Below are 13,414 nucleotides of genomic sequence, written 5' to 3' on the forward strand. Positions count from 1 at the left end.
TTCGCTATATAATGACTTTTCACTTTAAAATTATATTTTATCGAAACGTTTCAATATTTATTATTATTTTTGGTAATAATTATAATTTATCTAAATGTAAGAGAAACACGAGAATGTACGTATAATCAACTATTTTCTTGAATTTCACTACTAAAATGAATACATCTTTAGGTCTTTAAAGTTTGTTCAACAAAAATATGACAAACGATCAATAAAAAATATGAAAATGTAAAATTTTCTTTATTTTTGGTCTTTGCCTCCCAATACTGGTAGGAATTGAACGTTTTATTTTAACAAAGTTCACTTTAACTACAATAAATAACAATGAATAAATTGAATATAGAACTTACAATGAGATTAATAGCTTTCAAATGATGAGATTGATGAAAAAAATTCTTCTTTTTCTTTTTGCTCTTCCTTATCTTTATTTTCTTCTTCTTCTTCTTTATTTTCTTTTATCTTATCTTCAATACATTAACACCACACCATACAAAAGCAAAAGGTGGTGGGTCCATTTTTAAATTTGGACATTTTTTCCCACCAAAAATCGACGGACCTCTTTTCCGGCCAATATCGGTAAAAAAACCCTGAATTATTAAAAAGCTTCCAACTTCAAAAAAATAATATTTATTTTGAATAATACGCGGACTGCTGATATGGAGGGTTGGGTCATATTCATATAAAAATTTCATTATTTCCTTCCAATATCGGTAGGTTTTAAGTTCTTAACAAATCTGGTAGGAAATATCTCTAAAATAATTAATTTAAAAATAAAGTTTAATTGATTTAAAAAGGTGAGAGCTGATGACATGGATGGGGATCATTTTGGTATCATTTTTCGATCAAAACCTACCAATATTGATAGGAACTGATATTTTGACCAATATTGGTAGGTTTTTGTGCTTGCGTGTACAAGATCTGGGCCCCACCGAGAACAATTCCTACCAAATTTTAACCTGGTAGGAAATAATGGAGTAATTTCTACCATAATTCCTTGATTGGAAAATCTTGATAGGAAACGACCTTTTTTCGTACAAAAAGCTAGAGCGTGTTCCATGGTTTATGGGAATTGGAACGTTAAACTCAAATATTAGTATTTGGATTAACATTTAGTGGCGTGGAATGGGAACCCAATTCCTCTAAGTGGGTAAATCAAACTCATCATACTTCTTGAATTTTCATTTCATTCTCATTCCCACTAACCGTAACCCTGTGACCATTTCTCATTCTCATTCTCATTCTCATTCTCATTCTCATCAAGCATCCAAACAACCCCTTAAATTAGTATGTACAACGGCCTCCATAAATTTATGTTTTGCATCGGTCACTGTACCCGAGGATGATTATTATTTTTCAAGTATTAGGAGTGAAATTAAGTGGAGTGGTTTACATGCTTATGCTTATATCACTAGTTTCTCTGGTTCCTATTTACACAATCCCGTAGGTTCCAAAAGTGATGATCTTTAACAATTTCCCCTCTTCTCCTTTAAAACTAAAAAAGCTTGTCAGCATAAGTTTTTAAGTGTTTTAGATAATTAAATTATGGAGAACAGAAGTTAACAAAATTTGAGTTATGGAATTATATATTGCCAAACATTTAGGCTTATGCACCTAAATTTATTGTTGGAAGACAGAAGTATGTAGAGTGTATCCCTTTTAGAGAGGAAGATTAGTTATGTTAAGTTACACATTCATTGAGTTGTTATAACGTGTCAATGAAGCTAACATTAATATTATTACAAGTACAAAGAAGAGCGTCGTATCTGGAGAAGATGATGCGGTTTGCTGCAGGAACCTGTCAAACCATGCAAACAGTGAAGAGCTCAGTATGTTGCCAGGGCCAGCTGAAATATGAGGCAAATGAGGCAGTTGCTTCAGGCCCCCAAAGCAAATGAAGGGCCCCAACATTATTTCGCCGTATCTTCTCTACGTTGACAGTTTCATAGTATGTTTCAGTATAGGGGAGGTAAGAATCAAAGTTTAGGGTACATATCGCTTTTTAGGGTTGTGTTAATTAATGTATATAAATTTATCCTCCCCCTCCTCAAATTATCTACAGTATCATCCTCAAATACTGTTTCCTGGAGTGTTGTATCGAATTTTACAGCAACTAAGAAAGTTTTGCATTGTACAAGTTGAATCCAGCCCATCAAGTATGGGTATTGTTTGGACCAGTCCCCTCTTTGTTTAGCAATCTAATTCATGCCCTACATCCTCTATCTAGTTTATAAAAGTATAAACTAGTCCACTCTTTCAACTAGTTTATACTTATTAATAAAATGAAGTATTTCAAAACTATAAATTTATTGGATTCCATAAATTTACCAGGATAATCTTTTTTTATATAGTTAAGTCAAGAGACATCCCACCTGTTCCTTTCGAAGGTGAAGGTGAAGGTGAATGTGTTTAGGATAGAACTTATTAAGCAAATTAAGAGAGTAGTAAGTAAATTTGACAACACACATGATAACATCAAGAGCCACAAAACATACTCCCTCCCCTCCGTTCCTTTCAATTGTTTACATTTTTTAGGGAGTGTTTGACACGTATTTTAAGGTGCATATAAAGTATAGTTATGTAATTTTTTTTTACAATTTTGTTTTTTCTGAATAAGAATTAAAACATTCAACTTTTATTCAGAAAAAAAAATTATAAAAATAAGTTACATAACTATATTTTTTATGTACTTAAAATATGTGCCGGACACTTTCTCAAAAATGTAAACAATTGGAAGTACAAGAACCGATGATGGAGTATTATTTTGGGTTGCATTAGTGAAGCCTTGGTTGCGTGCAATATTGTCAATTATTAGGGGTCGATTACGCAGTAAACTCTCTGTATTCACATATAATAAATAATAATGACTTGAATAATAGAGTATTCATGTTGTATATGTGAGGTATTAAAGTAAAGGAAAGATTGATATTCCTTTATCATTAGATTAGTGGAAAAGTAATGGTATTAGTGGAGCTCAATTTGTTTTCTTGTGCTTGGATTTTGGTTCGCACTCCCAATCCCCGATAATATAATATTACTCCATACATGAAGAGATTTTAGGACGGAATGAAGAGTGTTAAAATAGGCTGAAAGTGCTAATTTTAGAGATTTTTTTAAACAAAGCCACAATTTTTAGTTGAAAAAACAGTTAAAATATTTATTTAAAGTGTTTCTGGTCTCTTAAATTTACTCACACGAGGTTTTCATATAATGAAAAATTCCCTAGTTAATCGGAATGGAGATCAAATGATGGAATCATAGCAGGAATGAGGCATGAGAGTTTTGTCTAGGGGTAAATGTGAGGGGCAGTCATTTTATTTTTTGACTCCAAATGGAAACTTCACCAACTCGAATCATTTAACAGAGCCTGTTGTAACTCAGGACTAACTCTACTCTATTCACAAAGTGGTTAACAAAAAAAAAAAAGAGATTCCAAAATCCAAACCCGCCATTTCAGCAAGCAGAGCTCAGCAGTCCCCTACAATTTCCCCGTAATCTGATGCCAACTTCTCTGAACAAGAACCAGGGCTGTCATGTCAGTCTCGATATTAACTTTAGAGTTCAGACCATGCATGTCTTTTAATCCAACTATACACCTCTCGGACTCCTATGTATCAAAACCTCAATCCATGCATTAGTATTAGTGTTTGGATTAGTAATTTTAGTATATGTTATGGATTCTTATTAAATCCCAAAACCTCCTCCATTTCTATTTACCTACATTCCATTCCCAATTCTCATTCCGATTCTCAACCTCCGTCCAAATACCGCTAAATTCTTAACTTTGATTCCCTCTAAAATAGTAATACCCTCAATTTAGGACTCAAAGGAATCTCCCCAAGGCAAAACAAGTGGTGAAAACAAGTGATCACTAATTTTTCAAAGATGGTGTACTAAGCATATGAATGCATGCGAAAATAAAGTAATTATTATCACAATCTGACGGTTAAGATTGATTATTATTAGTTGCACAGAACTCTACTTGACATTTTAAAATTAGTTTTTATTCCATCGACTCTTGCATATGTAAAACATGCCTAAGATTCATACCATTTACTTGCAATCCTTCCACTTTATGGCTCAAGGCTATTAGCTATGTAACATGATTGATACATTTGCCTCCGTATTATGAATTGCCAATAATACCTCTTTATTCTTCAACCACTCTTCAACTGCAACTTGAAATTATCCAAATATATGTTGTCTAATTTAGCTGTCATATATGTAGCCAAATGTATTTCTCTAATTCAGAATATCGAAGGTACCAGATTTTCGTATTGTCGAAGCTCTGATAACATTATAAGTAAACAACAGTAGATGAACTAAATGTGATAAATCTAAGAATCAGTATTATAGTATTTATACAAGTTGAATTATTTAGGAATCACTAAAATGCCAGCTACATCTACGATCAGGATTGTACCGTTGTCTGGTTCGGATCAAATAATCAAGAAAAAACTAATTATATTGTTTGTATGTAAACTGTGGTACTTACATTGAGAACATTGCCCATGTCCACCACCTTAGAGGCTTAGTTAGGATCTTAAGCTATTTATAGTCCAAGTATACATTGGTTTATCAACCTAATTAAGTGATACTCCATTAGTGTCTTTCTCAGCATACAACATTACTGCTGCTCAAAGAGAAACCAGTTAGTATATGGATTCTCCGGACAAAGTATCTAGGTGGACTCCTCTAGTGAGCCCAACAAGATCAATTCTCATGAAATTCATGAACAAGGAGAGAACTGATCAATCCGAACCTCCCACACCAGTGCCAGAAGAAGAAGAGAACAATGACAGTCACGCTGACTACACCGCGCCTGATATTGAAGCTGATGATGTGCCATTTAACAAAGTAGCTTCTTCAAGTAATACTCCACTTGATCCACGAGCACCAAGACTCTATGGCTCCGGTAGCAAGAGATCGAGATCCAGAAAAAGTGATGACATAAGATCGATATCTGTAAGAAGTGAAGATGTTAGATCAAGGCCTTCCAAAGTGGAGGAACATAGAGGAGTAGATATCAATCAAGTTGGAATTTATGTAACGTGGAGCGAATTATGGGTGACTGTGCCAACAAAAAAAGGAGGTCGTCGCCCAATCTTGGACGGGCTTACTGGCTATGTGCAACCAAGTGAGTGTTTAGCCATTATGGGTCCTTCTGGTTGTGGCAAGTCTACTCTTCTTGATACTTTAGCAGGTAATTTACTGTCTATTAGCTTCATTCTACATGCATTTATTATATTTAGCATTCTTTAATTTTAATACAAATGGATTATTGTTTCTTGACTTCCCCTGTTTAACGTGCCACGAGGAAAAAAAACATGTTTACTTCACATGTACTAATTTGCATATCTCACACAACTGATCTACGGATCCAATTTTGCAATTTCGCAACAAGAAAAACATGTTACTGACAACAATCCTACTTTATTGTTGTCTATGTGTGTTGCAATGTGTACATAAACACTAACTTGACAAATTATGAAATGCTAAATGTGGGGATCTACCCTATTAAACGCGTATATATTTTATTTTAGAAGATATTTTGATCTGCTGTTTTAATTGCCTTAAAGAGAAGGGCTAAAAAGTTTAACACAGTGAATAACAATTGCAGGAAGGTTAGGCACAAATACAGCACAAACCGGAGAAATCCTGATCAACGGGCGCAAACAAACGCTGGCTTTTGGCACTTCGGTGAGAATAACAGATCTTCATTACAATTTGTATCTACTCAAAGCACTGTTTGACATATACAGAAATATATAGTACAACCAGATAATGCTAGTTTTGTGACTTGTTAGGCATATGTGACACAAGATGATACACTTATGACTACACTCACTGTCAGAGAAGCAGTCTATTACTCAGCTCAGCTGCAACTTCCCGACTACATGTCAAGAGCTGAGAAGAGAGAAAGGGCAGAGATGACGATAAAAGACATGGGATTGCAGGATGCTATAGATACAAGAATCGGAGGGTGGAGTGTGAAAGGCCTTAGTGGTGGCCAAAAGAGGAGAGTTAGTATTTGCATTGAAATCTTGACACGCCCAAAACTTTTATTCCTGGATGAACCAACCAGTGGATTAGACAGTGCAGCGTCTTATCATGTCATGAGCCGTATAATTAAACTTGCTCAAGAGGATAAACGAACTGTGATTGCTTCTATTCATCAACCAAGCGGTGAAGTCTTTGATCTGTTTAATAATCTCTGCCTACTGTCATCCGGCATCCGGCAGACAAATTTATTTTGGTCCAACTGCACGAGCTACAGAGGTAACTAACTAGTACAGTTATGCTATAGACTAACTCTTATGTCCTGAAAACTTAAATAATTTAATGTTTTATTTCAGTTTTTTGCATCTAGTGGTTTCGCTTGTCCACCTATGAGAAATCCTTCAGATCACTTTCTGAGAACCATCAATAAAGATTTTGATGTTGTAAGTGACAAATTAAATTTATTAGTTTAGACAGTTTTCTTCTACCATTTTATCACATATCTAGAGTTCTTATATTCTTTGAAGAAGTATTCGTAGTCTCAGAACTAAGCTACATTTGGTGCTTGATGTTATTAAGGATATTATGCAAGGACATGGTGGAAGCGTAGTAACTGCTAAAAAAGCCATTGACCTTCTGGTCAAGGCATATCTCTCATCTGAGACGCGTCGCCAAGCAGTCAACAAAGTTTATGAGATATGCCAAAAGGTACACAACACATTTAGTAAGAGCTCTTATTTTATTTGTTTCTTGTAGATTTGTAGATGTAGGGTTTGATTTCCAATTACTGATCGAAATTAATTAAATATTGTTAAATTAAATTGCTCTGTAGCATCAAGAGACAATAGTGGAAAGGGAAAGTCAGGCAGGCTTCATTACTCAATGTCAAGTTCTAACAAGACGATCTTGTATCAACATGTTCCGCGATCTTGGTTATTACTGGCTACGATTTGTAATATACATTGCATTGTGCTTGTGCATAGGGACCATATTTTATGACATTGGTAAAACCTATGGCTCAATTCAGGTAAATTTCAGAAAGCCGGCATCATTTTATTGTTTATCTCCAAGATAATTGATCTTTCAGACACTACCTCTTAGCTGAAACAATTTGTTCAGTAATTAAACTTTATTTTCTGAATTTTCAGGATAGAGGTTCAATGCTCATGTTTGTGGCAGGGTTCCTGACTTTTATGGCCATTGGCGGATTCCCTTCTTTTGTAGAGGATATGAAGGTTTGCATCTAAGTTCTTTAAACATAAATATTACTAAAATACTGATTGTAGGCTGATCTTCCGTTTTCTAAATTCTTACCAGGTTTTCAGTCGTGAAAGATTGAATGGACACTATGGAGTAGCTTCATTTGTTGTGGGGAGCACACTGTCTTCCGCACCATACTTGTTTTTTATTAGTGTCATCCCTGGAGCAATTGGTTATTTCCTTGTTGGTCTGCAGAGCGGATTTGAACATTTTGCCTACTTTAGCTTGCTACTCTTTGTGTCCGTGCTTTTGGTTGAAAGCCTAATGATGATGGTGGCGAGTGTTGTGCCAGATTTTCTCATGGGGATCATTACTGGTGCTGGGCTTCAAGGAATAATGATGTTGAATGGGGGATTTTTCAGATTACCAAACGATCTCCCGAAGCCTTTATGGAAATATCCGATGTACTACATCTCATTCCACAAATATGCATTTCAGGGATTTTACAAAAATGAGTTTTTGGGATTGACATTTCCCAATGAAAAAGTCGGAGGTCCTCCTACAATCTCTGGTGAGGAGATTTTGAGAAATATTTGGCAAGTCGAAATGGGGTACTCCAAGTGGGTAAATTTAACCATTTTGTTGGGGATGGTAGTCCTATACAGAGTTATGTTCTTTGGAATTATAAAGGCCTCAGAGAGGTTAAAGCCAATGATTGCAGCTTACATTAGTTCTTCCCGAATGAAAGCTGATGATTTTTCTACCGTTCCTTCTGTTGAACTAGGATGTAGTGTACGTAGAGTTAGGGCCTTTTCCCTCTTTAATTGTCGATGTTATACCGTTGATTTAACATTTGCTGACTAGACCAGAAGAAAATAATTCTACCTTCTATTTCATTGGTGTCTGTTTGCTTCTTCTTGGCTTTTCGAAAGAAATGGTCAAGTGGTGTTGCCTTGTAAATTCCCCAACCTGCTCGGTTTAGGTATATGAGGATGTTATGCAATAATAACTACCGGAATTTGAAGTCTGTCAATACAATTCAAGTATTTTACTTGTATCATTTGAACTGGAGCTTGTTTTGGGTAATGAGATGACAATTTCGTAAAACATGAATTTCAAAAATTGAAATTAACTCAGTATATCGATAAACAGCCGAGGATCACGACCGTTTAAAACATATTCCAAAAATTGAAATTAACTCATTTCGATCCTTATGCCCCACCAACAAATGATAGTTGGCCTCACAGCTTTTGGAGTGAAGAAGATCTCACGGAGGAAAAGAAAGTGAGCAGTGTTCAGTTTTTTCAAAGATGGTGTACTAAGCATATATAATACACATATATGCAAAAGTAGAGGTCTTATCTGTAAAGCTAAAATCCAGTATCATAACTGATGGTTAGTTGCATTACACATCACTCTAATTCACACTTTCCGAAAATTTATATTCTGTTGACATGCATATGTTAAACATGGCTTAGATTCAAACCCTGTATAACTCAAGGCAATTACTTTAATGACTTTTCATGTTTGGCATTTGCTTTGGATCATTACTACAATGTGTGCTATGTTAAAAATTTTATATTTGCAAGGAATACCTAATCTGATTGTCCTCAACGGTGGTGATACATTGTAGAGAAAATTAGGTGGTGTTAAAATTTTTCTTACGTGTCCTTATTGAGAATATCGGGGGGTAGCAGAGTGTTGAACTTGAGATTCCCGCCAACCAAATACCATGTTAAGTTGCCCGTTTTCTTAAAACTTAAAGTATTAGAGGAAGGTCTCAACTGGATTATATATTATTTTATTTTAACGAGTGGCTTAAAATTTGAGGGTCTTTATAGTGACAGGATTACAATATATATTGGCTCATTAGCCAAGGAATACTCCACCAGTGTCTCTTTACTTATAACTCTACTGCTGCTTAAAGAGTTAGCAGTTAGTAGTTATATGGAATCTCCAGATAAAGTATCTAGATGGAGTCCTCTAGTGAGTCCAACAAGATCAATTCTCATGAAATTCATGAATAAGGAGAGAAGTAATCAATCTGAACCTCCAACACCGACGCCAGAAGAAGATGAAAATGTTAACATTCACAGTACTTACATAGCTCCTGATATTGAAGCTGATGATGTGCCATTCAATAATGCAGCCTCTTCAACAAACACTCCTCCACGATCGCCTCGACTATATGGCTCCAGTAGCAAGAGATCAAGATCCAGAAAAAGTGATGACGTTATATCAGTAAAATCTGTAAGAAGTGAAGATATCAGAAGAAGGTCTCGCAAAGTGGAGGAACATAAAGGAGTTGACATTAATCAAGTAGGAATTTATATAACTTGGAGCGAGTTATGGGTGACTGTGCCTTCGAAAAAGGGAGGTCGCCGCGCACTATTAGATGGGCTCACTGGCTATGTGCAGCCCGGTGAGTGTTTAGCCATCATGGGTCCTTCTGGCTGTGGCAAGTCTATTCTTCTTGATACTTTAGCAGGTACTTTACCGTCTAAAATCATTCTGCTTGCATTCAAATTTTACATTTTTCAGTTATAAAGTTGGTGCTTATAATACTTCAAATTTATTGCATATCTTGACCTTTGCTCCGTTCAACGTGCCAAAGACAAAATAAAACATGTGTTTCTTCATAAATACTACAGTATTTAATTATGTCTCTCACAAGTGATTTGTGAATCTCATTTCGCAATTTCTCAATAAGAAAAACATGTCAGTGACAGGCAGGACAAACCTACTTAATTATTTATTGTCAAATGGTGTATTTACTGTGTACTTCTCATTCACTGACAATTACAGTTTGCTAAATGTGGAAATTGAGGTTGTTGAAGCTATTTACATAATCTGGTTTTAGTATAGATATTAATACCTTAAAGAGAAGGTCTAAAGTTATTCTAATACAATGAATAACAATTGCAGGAAGGTTACGGGCAAACACAGCACAGACAGGAGATATTCTTATCAATGGACGCAAGCAGACACTGGCTTTTGGCACTTCGGTAAGAGTACTAGAACTACATAGTGATCTGTCTCTGCTCAAAGTACTACTTGATATCATAAATTTGAAAGTAATGCAAGTTTGTGATTTCATAGGCATATGTGACGCAAGATGACACACTTATAACTACACTAACCGTCATAGAAGCTGTCTACTATTCAGCTCAGCTCCAACTCCCTGATTCTATGTCAAGAGCAGAGAAGAGAGAAAGGGCAGAGATGACAATAAAAGATATGGGATTACAGGATGCTATGAACACAAGAATTGGCGGGTGGAGTGTAAAAGGCCTCAGCGGTGGCCAAAAAAGAAGAGTTAGTATCTGCATTGAGATCTTGACAAACCCAAAACTTTTATTTATGGATGAGCCAACAAGTGGATTGGACAGTGCAGCTTCTTATCATGTCATGAGCCGTATAATTAAACTTGCTCAACATGATAAAAGAACTGTAATCGCTTCAATTCATCAACCAAGTGGTGAAGTCTTTGAGCTGTTTAATAATCTCTGTCTACTATCATCTGGCAGGCAGATTTATTTTGGTCCTACTGCACGAGCTAGTGAGGTAGATAACTTACTTAATTTATGCTATACGTTAAATATGATTTCCTGCCAGATGATTTGATAAAATTATCTTCATCTCCAGTTTTTTGCATTCAGTGGCTTCCCATGTCCAACTATGAGAAATCCTTCAGATCACTTTCTAAGAACTGTCAATAAAGATTTTGATGTTGTAAGTAGCAGTTTCATTTGTTATATTAGATTGCTTACCTCTAGCATTCATCATATATTTTTTCTCTAAGATGTAAGCTACCTTTCGTGCCTAATGTTCATAGGATATCAATCATGGACATCGTGGAAGCGTAGTTACTGCTAAAAAAGCCATTGACATTCTTGTCAAGTCATATCTCTCATCTGAGACTCGCCGTCAAACAGTCAACAAAGTTTATGAGATATGCCAAAAGGTATGCAGCTATGCTTCTTGCATAATTTTTGATTCAGGGGTCTGATATCGGGCTTAAATTTGTATTTATATTGTAGACTTATTAACAAAAATGCTACTTTGTATTGCTGTGTAGCATCAAGAAACAATAGTGGAAAGGGATAGTAAAGCTGGTTTCATTACTCAGTGTCAAGTCCTAACAAGAAGATCTTTTATCAACATGTTCCGTGATCTTGGTTATTACTGGCTACGATTTGTTATTTACCTTGGATTGTGCGTGGCAATAGGAACCGTGTTTCATAACATTGGCCACAGCTATGGCTCAATTCAGGCAAGTCTTACAGTCCTGTTGTCATTTAATGGTCTATGTTAAAATAAAAGAAAGAAGTAAAGTATCATATGCTGCCTCTTGGCTGAAACTAGTTGTTGAGTAATCAACCTTGTAATTTTATGAATTTACAGGGTAGAGTTTCAATGCTCACGTTTGTGGCTGGTTTCTTGACTTTTATGGCCATTGGTGGATTCCCTTCATTTGTGGAGGATATGAAGGTTTGTAATTAGTTGTATAACTTTAATTTCAGGAAAAATACTTTGAAATCACAATTACTGATCCTGCACTGTCTTCATTCCTAGATATTTGGTCGTGAAAGATTGAATGGACACTACGGAGTAGCTTCATTCATTGTGGGGAACACCATTTCTTCCGCTCCTTATTTGTGTTTTATTGGTGTCGTTCCAGGAGCAATTGCTTATTTCCTCGTTGGAGTACAAAGTGGATTCGAACACTTTTTGTACTTTTCCTTGCTACTCTTTGTGGTCATGCTTTTGGTTGAAAGCTTAATGATTCTTGTCGCAAGTATTGTGCCAGATTTTCTCATGGGGATCATTACAGGTGCCGGAATTCAAGGAATAATGATGTTGAATGGGGGGTTTTTCAGATTACCAAGAGATATCCCTAAGCCTTTTTGGAAATATCCAGTATATTACATTTCATTTCACAAATATGCATTTCATGGATTTTACAAGAATGAGTTTTTGGGACTGACGTTTCCTAATACAAAAGTTGGAGGCCCTCCCACAATCTCTGGTGAAGAGATCTTGAGAGACATTCTGCAAGTTGAAATGTACTCGAAGTGGATAAATTTAGTTATTTTGTTGGGGATGGTAGTAGCATACAGATTCATGTTCTTTGTAATTATAAAGGCCTCGGAGAAGTTAAAGCCAATGATCGCAGCTTACTTTAGTTCTTCCCGTAAAGAAGATGGTTTTTCTACAGCTCCTTCTGTTGAACTAGGATGTAGTGTACGCAGGGTTCGGGCCTTTTCCCTATTTGAATGTCGATGCTATACAGTTGATCTCACCTATGCCGACTAGATCACAACAAATAACATTTTATGATACGTGTTCCTGTCACTTAAATTGAAAAAAGTATCTGCACCTAAGTGGTTACAAATGAGAGATCTTTCCACTTTGGTGCTTATTAAGACTGCAATCATCTGTTTGCAAGTTTTTTATTTTCTTTCACTTGATTAATGTTTCAATAAGGTTGAGTGTTGTTGCCTGGTGCTAGATTGCGATTATTCCTCCCTCCTCGTTCTTAGTAATCGAGGATGTTATTGTTATGTACTGTTGGATTGTTATGGGTAAAACTTCAATTGAAAGCTTTCTAAATACAAATTGCTCATATCCAAGCTTTTCTGTGCTAATTTCTAAAGATTAAGACACTAACTTCCATTCTTTTTTTGTTTGCTAAATACCAAGTAAATTTATAGCTGAAGAAACTCCAAACAATTACAGCATACCAGAGCACTCAGGCCATACTACTTCTTATTTATATATATATATATATATATATATATATATATATATATATATATATATATATATATATATATATATCTACATGGGGTGCCCTTTCCCTGGTTGGTTGGGATCTATTTCGGAGCCAACCCATCTTTCCGCAATGATTCATTGCGGAAGGGCTCCTCACTTCCGCAATGAATCATTGCGGATAGATCGAAATGACCCTTTTGCCCTTAATACTTCCGCAATGATTCATTGCAGAAGTCGTTAACTGATAAACACAACCAGCGACTGTTAACAGTTTTCATTCGATTAAAACACTAAAAACACACACAACCACACCGATTTCAGGCGATTTCAAGGTTATTTTCAGGCGATTCATTATTCTTCTCCCTCCTCGATTTTCTGAGGTTTGTTTTTCTCACCGTATACACACACACCGTATACACACACACCGTATACACACACATAT

The 13,414-nt window shown here is 35.7% G+C and overlaps 1 protein-coding gene and 1 pseudogene across 1 annotated transcript; both read left to right on the forward strand.

Moving 5' to 3' along the window:
- The first annotated feature begins 4,341 nt into the window (after window positions 1-4,341).
- Window positions 4,342-8,328, forward strand: LOC141702774 (ABC transporter G family member 1-like; annotated as a pseudogene).
- Window positions 8,329-9,058: 730 nt separating this feature from the next.
- Window positions 9,059-12,825, forward strand: LOC141702778 (ABC transporter G family member 1-like). The gene is made up of 8 exons (XM_074506390.1): window positions 9,059-9,685; window positions 10,123-10,202; window positions 10,297-10,761; window positions 10,843-10,929; window positions 11,033-11,161; window positions 11,276-11,470; window positions 11,602-11,688; window positions 11,773-12,825. Exons 1-8 carry the CDS (start codon window positions 9,145-9,147, stop codon window positions 12,511-12,513), a joined length of 2,325 nt encoding a protein of 774 aa, XP_074362491.1. The 5' UTR covers window positions 9,059-9,144; the 3' UTR covers window positions 12,514-12,825.
- The last annotated feature ends 589 nt before the right edge of the window (window positions 12,826-13,414 follow it).

The sequence above is a fragment of the Apium graveolens genome, unplaced genomic scaffold (genome assembly GCF_009905375.1).
Source record: "Apium graveolens cultivar Ventura unplaced genomic scaffold, ASM990537v1 ctg5677, whole genome shotgun sequence".
NCBI lineage: Eukaryota > Viridiplantae > Streptophyta > Magnoliopsida > Apiales > Apiaceae > Apium > Apium graveolens.